The following is a 14,592-nucleotide window of genomic DNA, read 5'->3' as shown; positions in this document are numbered from 1 at the left end:
TTCTAGCAGTAATATTACTCGGAACGATAATGTTTCGAGAAACGTTTTCTTTTTTGTATGTAATTCCTTCAAAACTCAATTATTGGCGGGTAGGTACTTGAACAATATTCCATTTAGAAAGTAAGGGATGAAACTTTAATATTTACTTTAGAGTTGAGAACAGAAGAGGCTTATGGCTCATTTCTCATTTCTCATAAATATTGAGGGTTTCATTTTTCTTAAATTTTTCACATTTCGCTTTTTAGATAAACCCTTAAATACAATCTACTAAATATGTGTGTATTTATAAATAATACGTGTTAAGAAAGGTTCTAATGTTATTAGAAATAAACTAAGAAATTTTTCAACATAGATGAAGAAGAATATGGAAGTCTGAGTATTAACAGGAGTATCAAGGGTTGGTCAAGTGATCACTTTATACACGTGTAACATTCACCATTCTTCTTCTTTATGAGCCCTCTGACCTCCACAGCTGGATAAAGGCCTCTTTCTCTTCTTTCCATTTCCTTCGGTTGGTTGCTGCTTGCAGACAGTTTTCAGTCGCAGATACAATGTCGTCAGACCATCTCTTTTGGGGTCTTCCGACACCTCTTTTGTTCTCCCAAGGTCCCCATCGTAGAATTCTTGGGGTCCATCTTGTGGGGTCCTCTCTTTCCTGCCCACTGCCATTTGAGTTTTGCCACGCGATCCATGATGCCCTCTACTTTGGTTTTATTACTGGCAAATTCATTTTTAATTTTATCCCACAGGCTAAAACCAAGCATGGATCTTTCCATGGATCGCTGTGTGCACTTGAGCTTGTCTGCATTTCACCATTCTCTCCATGATTAACAACCACACATCAAAGATACACGATCCATCTCAGACTTCCAGATTTCCATACTTCCAAACATGTGAAGAAGTAATTGGACACACCTAAAATGTTGTAAATAAGAAATAGCTATTAATATCGAACAAAAACTGTATACTAAAAATAAATAAATAAAGGATATCGCACGGCAGCGATTTTGTTGATATTTCTTTAAACGTAAACATTGCAACAGTTTAGTTGTGTCCAAATCCTTGTTTACAACACCGATTTGTGGTCAGTAATTTTTACAAAATGGTAGTAATTTTAGTATTCAAGACATACCCGTCTTTTCGTCAGGACAATCCGTACACACTACATATTGACCGAAATAACAATATTTTAGTGACGTGTAGTAAACACACCTAAAATGTTGTGAATAAAATAACAGGTCAAATTATAAGCTCTATAAAAATTTTAAATAATATTTTCAGGCGTCTCCTAGTATGTGAAATATTTCGGGAAGAATCTTGTTTACATTTGAATAAAGGTCTCTTCTAAATTAAAACGATGATATATACGCGTTAGTGGAATTTCAATAATGGGCAGAATGGTGAACATTACAAAAGTGTGTAAAGTAATCACTTAAGTCAGCCAAGTGCAAAGTCATCACCCCTAGGATGCTCCATCCTTTAGTATAACAAAAACACGTTCTGTGTCGGTTAGATCAAATGGCGTTAGAAACACTTACAGGAATAAAATAAAATAATATTGCACTAAAAGTATTTTAGGCATTTATAAACTTAATATTATGACTCCATTTTAAATTTATTCTATAAAATTTATTCTAACGTTTTTTAGACCCGCAAAGAAAAAAAGTAAAAAATAGTATGTTTACTATCAACTTAGTATTCCACATTCAAAATGAAAATAAATATAAAATTTTAATCTAAAATACGTGATAAATGAAATAAATGATACAAAAACTAAGCAAGATTATTTTATTCCTCTCTTTAAACGGCAATGCTGTATCCGTCTGCGAGTATTTTAAAATATGTTGGAAAAATATATTAAAAGGTTAAAAAATTCTTTATGCTATCCGCGTATTTGCGATTTTAATATTTTCACGAAAAGGCCAAAGGGTAAATAAACCCTTACATTTTTATTTTATCAATTAACACTTAACGGTTTTTGATGTTTATTTGATTTTAACGGCTTAATTTTAAACAATTTATTATTATAAGTTCTCAGAAACTGGATTATTCGCCCTGGGAAAATGTCTATTTTAAAGGTCTAAGCTAACGGTTAAACATTTTTTGTTAAATGAAAGAACATAGAAGCCTGAGCATCCCAGGGCTTATGACCTGGCACTTGGCTGGATTGAGTCATCATTTTATACACTTCGCTCACTCCTTTCGACAACGATATATATCAAAAATCGTAAATTTTCAGTTGTGCATGTTTTCGGAATGCCCAGAAAATGTACTATATTCCAGCAAAAGTGGCATATTTTTAACTTAATATTTACCCGCTACAGGGCACAAAGTGTTGTTTTGCATTTTGAAGAAAAGGTATTGTTTAATTTTTTTTTAAATATACTAAATAATTTTCAAATGGAGAAAAAACATTCAGGTTTTACCTAAAAAGATCTGTTGCACGGAAAAAGTTCAATAAGTTGCTTAATATTTATTTTTAATACATTTTATTGTATCTTTAAACTTTAAAAACGATCTCCTGAAAAATCAAGTTTTTGTATGTAATATATGACGTTGTTGAAAGGAGTGAGCAACTTGTGTAACGTTCTGCCCATTATTGAACCTCTGTATTGCATTAATTTTTGAAAACTGTATATATGCAATGATCTTGGAACCCTCCACATGTGGGTACGATTTTCGATAGTTTGGAAGTATGGCTAATTGTGGCGCCACCAGTTGAGGAATCGGGGTTGTATTTATTTAGATTTAAATGGACGAATTCAAATGGCAGTTGGCAGGACATATAGCGAGACAGGACCCAACAAGAGTTTTCAAACATTCGTTTGAAGATGCTCGAACTAGGCGAAACAATTGTCACAATATTAATTACTGTTTTTTTTTAAATAAGATACAACTTAGTTCACTCAAAAAATCTGTTTTTAATTTAAAGATTAATACACAAATCAAAATATTGTGATTATATTTGTATTCAGTTTGAAGGATGCTCGTTGAATTTCCCTTACGAATAATTTTGATCAGCCCTTCTGCGGTTTAATTGGATGCCTATTGTAAGCCACAACAAGCAGATTCGCCATGAGAAATTAATAATCTTCACAATTGATATTTCTCCCTGTGTAAGAATTTTCATTGTAACATCCCTTCAATTCTATTGTATGTGATAGCTCTTTAATTCTTCGAAATCATTTGCATGAAAAAATATGCTTCACATACAAATGAAAGAATTTCTGTTTAAAAAAAAGCTAGCCTCATCCCACCATAGATGTGTCTCGTAGAGTCTATCGAATTCAAGAACTGTGCTTCGAATTAATTTAATATTATTTTTTTGATTTGGATTTCATTAATTTATTTATTTAGCGTTTAATTTGCAGAACTCCATTTTAATTTACGTATTAATTTTTAAATCAATACATAAATTAAAATGGAGTCCTCAATTTTTTTTAGTCTACTTAGTTGTATTTTATTAAAAAACATAAAAATTTATATTGTGACAGTTGTTTCGCCAAGTTATGGCATTTTTAAACGAATGTCGTTTTCTCAAAATATTAATTTTCGTGTGTTTTTTTTTAAATAAAATACAATTTAGTAGACTCGAAACATCTGTGTTTGATTAAAAAATTAATACATAAATTATTTCAATATATCTATATAGAAGTTCCAAGAATTTGAAAAGTGTGGTTATCAAGGATGGGTAGAATTGGTGAATGTTACACGTGTGTAAAGTGATCACATAAACCAACCAGCCTATGACGGTCGTAAGCTAGTAAATGCCTAGAGGCCTAGACTTTCATATTCTTCTTCATCTATGTTGAAATGTCAAAGAATAATGTTTTAAATAACTCCTTATTGGAGATAATTCTGATTTGTGAGCAAGTATTTGGGCACACTCAAAATTTTACATTAAAAAATATGTTTTCCGGTGATAGATATTAAAAAAAAACGAAAAAATGGTATCAATCCGACGCTGGATTATTAACTGTTGTTTGGTTAGTTGGTGGAAGGAAATCAGCAAAAAATTGCTAGTTTTTCGACTTTGGTTTATTTTACTTATAAGTTAATCTCCTTCATCTTCTTCAAATGCTTATCCGCACCCGATGGTGCATAGGGTACTGCATTATATAAAAGCAGTGTTATCTTGATCGTTAACACACGAACGAAAGGTGATCAGCCCTCCGATTCAGGTACCAGTCCAGGGTAATAATAAATATATTTTCCTTCAATTTATCAACACGCAATATACTAAGATATTCATCTGATCTATAACTTAATGCATAAATAAATCTCTTGAGAAAAAAATATCCATCCACGTGTTGAAAGCAAAAGCCGTATAATTCAGAGGCAATTATTTTTTCAGAAATAATAAATTACTAATCAGAAATGTTGCCGCATTATTTTTTTATCACTCTGTCATGTTCTATAAATGTAACGACTAATAAGCTTAAGACGTGAAGATTGAATTCCAGAAACCTCTTTTACAATAAAAAAAAATTCCGGAGGGTGAAGAATCCCTTCTTTGAAAAAATTCATTGTGATAACGATAAAAGCTTTTTCTATTTCTTTTTTCATTAACTTAATACAATGTCCTTTGTACCTAACTGAGAAGACAAGGAATTCGAAATGTAAAATATATTATATACTATTATGTATACTTTCTAAGATAAAAAATATTGGTGTATAAATTTACGTTAAAGAGTTTTTTCTGGTTTATTACTTATTATTAAATTAAATATTTAATACGGTTGATACATTTTAAGAAGGGATAATCAAAAGACAGCCACCAATTCTTCTTTGCACCAAGGTAACATTAAACCTTTTTAAAAATTTTGCTTCAAACGTCGTTTTTTTAATGAAAAAATAAGTTTTTCTTAAAAATAAACATACGTTTTTGCAAAGAAAAGTTTATATTATTTTTTGACACCTCAACAAAGGTGAAGAATAATATGGAAGCCTAGGCATTTACGTCGCTTACGACCGTGATAGGCTTGTTTAAGTGATCACTTTACACACGTGTAACATTCACTAATTCTACTCATGATTGACAACCACACTACTCAAATTCTTGAAACTTCTATATACAGTACGAGTATATTGTTCAAATTCGAAATATATTGCTTGAATTGACTAGAATTTCGCTAATTTTATAATTGGAGATAATACAGATATGTGAACAAGTATTTAGACACACTCAAATTGTCCTTTAATGTGTCACTTCTAACGCACGAGAGTCAAACACATCTTTTTTTATATCTATTATTTAGCAATACGATTTAATTTGTTCCTTTTTAAGGTCATCTCTTTTTACTACAAATGATGATACAAAATATTAAGAATTATGTATTTTTAAACAAATTATGCAAAACATGCGGTCCTCATAAGCTCATTAATGTAAAGTAAAGTAAACGTATGGTGAAATCGACATCGTATTCTTAGAACATGTTTTATAATAATACCTTAAAATTTCATATGAAAACGATGGTAAAATGTATTTAATTAATTACGTATTACATGTAATGCTAATTAGTGGTTCTGTTTCAATATCAGAAATCCAATCAATAGCCGTGTTGTTAATAACAGGCAAACTGCCAGATAAGTAAACATTTGGTTTGATTATACATATATCCAAAACGGAGGAAGTAACATCAACAAATTAATCATTTAATTTCAAGGACGCGTTCTGCGAAGGTCTGGGATAGTGACCGTAGAATATAAATATACGAATATGTCGTCCTATCACGTACAAAAAGGTCAAGTCTAAATCCTCTGTCAAAACAACTCCATTGTTATTTCTAGTTAAAAATCTTAATTGATTTTCAAATGCTAGACTTTCATGTGAAGATATTATGTGTTCAATGGAAAAATTAATTTTACGTTCTGATAGGAGATTCAACAGGAAGTGACCCGGGGATCATACGTGACGATATGAACGCATTTGTTTCCGTATGCAGTATCTCAGGTATACGACGTACTAATCGTCATTCTATCTCCTTCATTCAAATAACTAACTAGCACCATTTTTTTTCTTTATAATTTTCTTTAACCTTTCTGTTAAACTTAATATTTTATTTTTAAAAAATACTTATGTACCTACTGACATTTCTTGGTGAAACTGCATTTTATATATGGTAATAAAAAAACAACTGCATACATTATTACTTACTTACTTACTAATAACCCTTATCCGCACCCAATGGTGCATAGGGCACTGCATCGAATTGACGCAGTGTTATCTTGGTCATTACTTACATGAAGATAAGGTGATCACTCTTGCGCTTCAGGAACCAGTCCAGGGTAATATTGAATAAATATTACAGTGCAAAATCACTAATATTTATTTTCACCCCCTTGGGAATCGAACCCGGGACCTTCAGCACGGTAGCTAAACACGCTGACATAGATTATACCAGCTAATAATGTTTAGGTGTTATGTTTGGTCAGTATTATATTGTAGTCGTACAGGTGAAAGTGACCAACTACCAAAACGTAAAATATTCAGGGGGGGCATTTAAGTCAGTTTTGCTCGGCAAGAAAATAAACACCAATGCAGTTAGTCATTTTTAACAAGTCAATATATTATACTTCCAAGTTTAAAATCCTTTAGGATTTTTTAGGGCAATATTAAGCTAGTAAGATATTAAATAGTCAATTATCACGTTTTCGTAAAACAATGCACTTGGTCACTTTCTCCTGTATGACAACGATATGGTGTTGAATTGTAAACACTCAAGATCAGTTCTATGAACCGGTTAGGGGATTCGAAATGTAGTTACATCGTAGAATGCTACGCATTCCATGGACCAATATGGTCAGAAACGTGAATGTGCTCCAAAGAGAAAACGTACAAAGATAGTTGCTGACTGATATCAAATTCTGATAGGTTTCCTATCTGGGTCTTGTGCTAAGAGAAGACAAACACGTGCTATTGAACATAATCATGAAAGACAAAATAAAAGATCGACGAGGTGTAGGCAGAAGGAATATCTCCAATCTTCCGATATTGAAACAGTTTAGGCGCAGCGAGTGTTTTTGCCTAGAATTTTCACTCATGAATTGCATGAAATTATAGTAACTTTAAACATAAAGAGTAAATCCACTCACGAGTAGGCATAGGCTATGAAACTCAAAAAGTTGAAGCCTGAGTTGGGTCATTATAAGCGGTGTTGCATAAGCCATAGCTAGATTTCAGAGTCACTTGGACGTTAGGTAATTTAAAAAAAATACAGTTTAGGCGCTAATACTCTCCTTATCATTCATCGTTCACTTAGTGTAATACCACTTATAAACCATTTTTAAGTGGTATTACAAACTGCGATAAATTATAAGGAGATGTTATTTTATATGTTTCCTTAGCATACCACAAAGTTGTTAATTCTTTTAAAAATAAAAATAAAATAGTTTAGACGCTGTTTAGAGCTGCCAAAGACAGGGACATATTTAATACTTTCAAGTGATAGTCGAGGAGACCTGACATGACATAAAAAGAAGAAAAAGATATTCTCAATATTATTAATACTTAAAGCATTTACTTACTGGTTAGTCATTTTTACTTATTTATTTTTTTACAAAAATGTTAATAATATAAGTATATAACTACTCATCGAAATTTTTAGAGAGACGTACCTGTTTCTTCGTCAGGACAATCACTACCACAGCATGCAAAGGGTTGTATTGTTTGCATGCTGTGGTAGTGATTGTTCGGACGAAGGGCCGGGTACGTCTCGAAACCCGTAGACATTAAAATCTCGGTAAGTGGTTATATACTAACCAGTCCGAGAGTATGGACGTAAATGAACGTCAGTGCGAATTTCCCTTAAAGGAGTATGGACGTTAATGAACGTCGAAGTCCGTCTGTCAGTTAGTATGACGTAACTTGTATAGCAATGACATCTGTGTAATTTTGTCATAATTGAAAAATATTTCTTTAATTAATTTGTTTTTTTTAAAAATGTTTTAACATAATTTCTATCTTCATAATACATCGATTTAATGAAGAAAAAAAAATCATGTAAAAAGAACCCACTCCCCAGAGAATTCGGACATCAATTTTTGTACTCCCGCAAAGGCTAATATTATTAACATTTTTGTAAAAATAAAAAATAAAAAAAGATAGTTTTTTACATTTAAATTTAATTTTACCAATGACTGGGTTTTATCACCAGTCTGATGATGTCGGTAAAAATGAAAAATTATCACAGTTATCAACAATGAAAATCATCATGAAAAATAATAACAATAATTGTTGGGTTATGGTCCCGTGGTTAGTGTCGAGGTCTCTTGAGTAAGACTTTCTGGGTTCAAATCCACTCTACCACAATTTGATACCTATTTTCTAATAATGAGCCAAGTAGCTAAGAGCCTAAGTAGGCACACAGAGATATAATGAAATTGAAGTACTTTTGTTGATAATAAAGACATAAATATTTCTCTTAAAAAAATAACGGAGATATTTCACACTTTATGAAAAAATACACAATTCAAAAATGATTTTTCAACTCCAAAATGTAATACTTAACAATATCAACAAAACTTCAAATATTTGGGAATTCAATATTTCAATAAACTCCCTAAAGAAATAAAAAAAAAGATATAAAAATGCTTAAGAAAAAAATAAATGCCCAATATATATAAATCTTGAAAAAATATAAAAAAATACTATTATACCATTTATTATATTAAACATTAAACCTGGAGTGCAAGTCCCTCTCCAAGCACAAGAGCTCAGTCTCTTTTTTGGAGAGGCCCAGCGAATCTAAAACTATAAGTTTGGCATATGTATAAATGTTTAGAAATTGTATTATGTTTTACTCAAAAATGTAACTTTAAAAGAAATAAATAAATAATAATAATAATTGAAGAAATGATCTGATGAATTACCAAAGGGTAGCGCTGCGAGAGTTTGATCCACATTTATTTATATGTTTGTTATTTATATGTTTATATGTTTGATATCGGTATCCTCAACAGGATCAAATTTCATTGGCAATGTTGCCAGGGCTGAAATTAATTCTACGAAAAAAGCCAAAATACGGTTTTAAAATGAGGTAAATTGAAGGAAATCCGAAACTCACGTGTGCCATCGAATCGGGTGGCGATGGTATCCAGAAACGTGTTCTGCGGGGCGAGCAGCCCCCGGCGGGCAGGCATCCCGCACCAAGCCTGAAAACACAAAAAAAATATATTTACGTAACCCAACTATGAATATCCTTTTCATTTCATAGAATTTATTTAATATTCATATTCTTTTTTGACAATTCAACATGGATGAAGAAGGATATGGAAGTCTGAGTATTTACGGGACCGACATAGGCTGACTTAAGTGATAACTTTGCACACGTGTAACATTCACCAATTCTACCCATGATTGACAATCACACTACTCAATTTCTTGGAAGTTCTATATATATGATCCAATTTCGAAATATTGTACTTGAATCACCAGAATTTTAACTAGAGACATCTACTGGTGAGATGATTAAGCTTTTTTTATTGAGTAGAAACTCTTTTATTTATATGTGTGGCTCGGGAGCCGCATGTGACTCGTTGACCTTTTAAGTGCAGTTCCGGCACAAATAGGTCGTCAAAGTGTGGCTCGGGAGCCGCATGTGGCTCTTTGACCTTTTAAGTGCGGCTCCGGCACAAATAGGTCGTCAAAGTGTGGCTCGGGAGCCGCATGTGGCTCTTTGACCTTTTAAATACTTACTTTTTACTCCACATTTTTTTTCAGAAATACCCATAAAGGAGGGTAAGGTAATAAGGATGGTAAATCTATTAATTATGTTTACAATAAAAATTAACATGTATAATTAAATCATTAATGGATTTTTACTGTACAGCTTAATATTTTAAAAGCAATGAGTGATATTGCAGAAAAAATGTTTTCCTCATTTTAATGATGGCAAAACTTGATTCTACTTTAAATGCATGGTAGCGTGACACAATTTTCTAGTGCAATTCTGTGCACGTACGAACTGCACCCAGGGATTAAAATTTAAAAGGCGTAAAAACTAGCTAACCTGGTTGCATTTTACTCTTAGGAAAATATGTGAAAATGTGGTTTAAATGTTTTGAAAATAAATCTGGAAGAGAAGTTTAACAAAAAGCATTCAGTTGAAATGGAACCGCATAAAGATTGCTAGATAAACTTTAAAAAAAGGATGTACTTTTGTTTTTTTTTTGTGATTTAAACCACATCTGGGTTTTATTAAAAACTATATATCGTTTTTAATAAAACCCAGATATCGCTTAAACGTCTGTGGTTTTTGTGAAGTTTATTTTGTTAATTTATTATTAGATTAAAACCAATATTTTTAGCTTTTCCACTTTTTTATTTGACCAGCGATCGGGTTTCGTCGTTACCGACATCATCAGACTCGACATCATCACCAGTCGACATCATCACCGGTCGACATCATCACCAGTCTGATGATGTCGGTAACGACGAAACCCGGTCGCTGGTCAAATAAAAAAGTGGAAAAGCTAAAAATATTGGTTTTAATCTAATAATAAATTAAAAATGCAATTCCATCACGAAGTGTCAGTGGATAATATAAAAGTTTATTTTGTTGATAATCGTAGTGCTATCAACAAAGGAAATGCATAATATGTATTTTAAAGAAAAAAACATAAGTATTTTAATTTTTTTGGTCACGTTGGGCGTGGCAACGAGGATAGCCTGGAGCGACTAGTTGTGATCGGTAGCCTGGAGGGAAAGAGAGGGAGAGGAAGATCCCCACACGAACGACCGATCAAATTAACCCTTTCCGGTCCTATGTCGAATGTCATTCGACAAAGACTTTATTCCGGTGAGTCCTATGTCGAATGTCATTCGACATCGACTTTATTCCGGTGAGTCCTATGTCGAATGTCATTCGACATTTTTTTCTTCATTAGTTTAGTGTTAAAATACAAGCAAACATATTTTTTTCTCACTCGTATTTAGTGTGCGGTATACTGAGATGTATTGTTTTACCCTGTGATGTTTTACAGTATGATACATTCGAAATAAAAATAAATTTTTAACACAAGTGTTATTAAAAAAAAAACTTGGATGTATTGTTTTACCCTGTGATGCTGTAAATCTATTGTGGACCTGATGGAATTATTTTAAAAATATATATAGACCGGAAAGAGTTAAGGCAGCAGCAGGCACCTCGGTGGTTGGAGCGCTACGTGCAGCGCAGTCAAGGGATAACTGGAGAAGAGTCATTGCTTCTGCAAGGGTCACAACCCTTAATGAGGAATAAGGCTGAGAAGAAGAAAGAAAAAAATCATACTTACTTCTTACTTCATGGTTATACTTATATAACATGTATTTTTGTATGGACATATGGAGCGAATGGATAGTGAGAGAATGACTAAGAAAGTATATTTGGGTATTATGAACGGGAGAACAGAACGAGGACGGCCAAAAAAGACTAACCACAACAACAATTACCAGCCACATTCGCCTCATAAATTTGTCTTACAGTTCTTTCAATTTAATATTTCACATGTTCAAACCACACATTGCTCAATTCAATACACATTACTTAATTTAATCGAAAAAACTTATCTCAGCCTAGCATTTTTTTCCTTATTTTAACATTTGAATATCTAACACACATCGTTTAATTTGTAGAACTCCATTTTAATGTTTGTTTTAATTTTTAAATCAAACACAGATTTTTTGAGTCTACTAAGTTGTATTTTATTTTTAAAAAAAAACTCAAAAATTAATACTGTGAAAATTGTTTCGCCTAGTTACGGCATTTCCAAACGAATGTGAAGATTAAATGTTGTTGACTATTGTTATCTCCCAAGAGCGACATGCGGAGGCACAAACAGATCCCTAGGATCTACAAAAAGAAGAAGAAGAAGACTATTGTTGTCTTCCGTAAATTATTACCGTACATATTAAAACTATTATTTTAGTATCTAGAATTGTAAATCCATATAAGGACCGTCAGTCCATTATTTTCACATTCGTTTCTAGGCGAAACAATTGTCATTATATTAATTTTCATGTGTTTTTTTAAATAAAATATAATTTAGCAGACTAAAAAAATGTGTGTTTGATTTAAAAATTAATCCAAAAAATATAAACTGAATTTTGATTTTATTTTCCATATAGCGCAATTTTCTATATATTTTTCAAGATACATAAACATTTCAAGTAAACAATTTTACTGCTTGAAAGATTCTTCAGAATAAAGCAAGTTTCCAAGATGTATTTACTGTTTTTATACTCGTAACATTAATACGGAAAAGATAAATAAAAGTATTGTTAACTCGCTACTTTGTTATTATTTTTGCTACAAGCTATGTCAGAGAAATTTCTTGACATCGCAAATAAATACGGTTAAAATTTAAATCATTCCGTAGGGATCATTGTTTGAAAGAAATACGCATCTTTCATTTGGAGGATAAAACTTCAAAGATTTTAGTTTGCAGTGATTTAAATTTCTTTAATTCGAAGGAAAAATGTAAGGAATTTAAAGGGCCTACGATCTGTCAATGGCAGGCTTAAGTGATATAATCATCGTGAGTAAACTTAATTGAAAGATTATCAACTCTTCGTTGGATGAGTTTTCATTGGTTATATAGACTCCTTAAGGGGGAACTCGCAAACATCCATTTATTTAGCAATCGACCTCACTAAGAGCCAGACCTGTCTCAAGGTATATTTTTTCTAGAAAATATTGGAATTTATATTTTGAATTATTTTTTAAACCAAGGCTTAAAATGTAAGGCCTTTCAATAACTCTTTTCTTTAAAATATTATATTTATTTCAAAGTAAAACTATTTTTTTTCAATACAAAAATGGTATTCAATGCAAAATAGTCGATTACGTTAAATGTTACCTGAGTTTTAAGTAAATTAAGTTACGATTAATCGTACATTGGGCCGTAAAGTTGTGGTATTACTTCCTGTTTAATGTTTTTAAAAGAAGGCTTACAAAAACAGTACCTGATTCAGTTAGGTAGTGTGAAACGATGATAAATATTAAAATACATAAAATAAAATCGCAAATCTTTTACCTCGAGGGATTTATTCTCACAAATGATCTTGCTATTTTAATAAAATGTGATATGGCCATTTGAGAGCGGTTCTCCGAGCAACCGCTCAAACCGATTCAGTGTATAGATTAACTTACATCAATTGTTATTTCCCTGAAGAAAAAATGGAATTGTTTTGTACCATTTCGGTTTTGGATAGCTTGACTCTGTATCCGACATTCGCCTCGGGATAAGGAGTTCATAGTGATGTTTTTTCAGTGCAAAATATAACCAAATACTTGTGCAAATATGCGTGAGAAAAACACTGTCATATGTGCAATTAGGTTGTTTAGAAATTTGAAAAATTAAAAACTTTTGATAAAAACTATTTGGAATTTTATTTAATCATGTCATTTTTAGTTACGAAAGTATCTTTAATTAAAAAAAAATTAACGTTTACAAAACACCATTTAAATAATAATAAAAAATAAAATTATCAATTATAATGGAGTCTTCGAGATAGAATCAGAAATGCCAGGACCAGGGAAATATGCGAGATCGAAGATGTCGTTAGGTGGGGAAGGCAACGAAGGAGACAATGGTATGCGCATGTGAGGAGAATGGAACTATCCAGACTCCCCCACATCGCACTGTACGGCCAACCCCATGGTAGACGACTCCCAGGCAGACCACCAAAGAGATGGGTCGATAGCTGGGAATCGACGTCGCAGGAGGCTAATCCCTCTTAAAAACAGGCCGCAAGGCCTATAATAATGAGAAGAAGAAGAAGAATAATAATAATGGAACAAATCATGACGTGGAGAAAAAAGGTTTCTAACTGAAAAAAAAACTTTAATTTCGAGATGCAAAAATCAGTATTAAAAAAGAACAAAAACTATTATCTCAGTTATAATGGAACAAATCATGTCATGTTTGGTAGCGCAAATGAGTCTCTAATTGTAAAATAAACTTGAATTTAGAACGCATAGAAAACTCCATTAAAAAAAAAACCAACGAAAAAAAAATATTATTTCTGTAATAATGGAACAAATCATGTCATGTTTAGTAGAGAAAAAATATATGTAATTGATAATAAAAAAAAAACATGATTTCAAAGAAAACATGTATTGTAAAGAAACTAACGACCAAAAAATTTTATTTCTGTAATAATGGAACAAATCATGTCATGTTTAGTAAAGAAAAAATATATGTAATTGATAATAAAAAAAACATGATTTCAAAGAAAACATGTATTGTAAAGAAACTAATTATTTCTATAATAATGGAACAAATCATGTCATGTTTAGTAAAGAAAAAATATATGTAATTGATAATAAAAGAAAACACGATTTTAAAGAAAACATGTATTTTAAAGAAACTAACGAACAAAAAAAAATATTTCTGTAATAATGGAACAAATCAAGTCATCTTTAGCAGAGAAAAAATATATGTAATTGATAATAAAAAAAAAACACAGTTTTAAAGAAAACATGTTTTTAAAAAAAAAACTAACCAACAAAAAAAAATATTTATGTAATAATGGAACAAATCATGTCATGTTTAGTGCAGAAAAAAGGTTTATAATCGAAAAAAACTTAGATAGTATTTATAGAAAATAAA

The 14,592-nt window shown here is 31.5% G+C and overlaps 1 protein-coding gene across 1 annotated transcript in view; it reads right to left on the bottom strand.

Moving 5' to 3' along the window:
- Elk (Eag-like K[+] channel) overlaps positions 1–14,592 on the bottom strand; it is a 235,692-nt gene that overhangs the window by 156,636 nt on the left and 64,464 nt on the right. Inside the window, exon 2 of the mRNA XM_088269582.1 lies at positions 9,066–9,153. Within this exon, the coding sequence (XP_088125708.1) occupies positions 9,066–9,141 (76 nt within the window). The 5' untranslated portion in view covers positions 9,142–9,153. The remainder of the gene's footprint in view (positions 1–9,065; positions 9,154–14,592) is intronic.

Source organism: Brachycentrus maculatus, unplaced genomic scaffold (assembly GCF_059751285.1).
Source record: "Brachycentrus maculatus isolate JH-2025_06_01 unplaced genomic scaffold, ASM5975128v1 h1tg000357l, whole genome shotgun sequence".
Lineage (NCBI taxonomy): Eukaryota > Metazoa > Arthropoda > Insecta > Trichoptera > Brachycentridae > Brachycentrus > Brachycentrus maculatus.
This window is presented reverse-complemented; position numbering and strand designations above follow the sequence as displayed.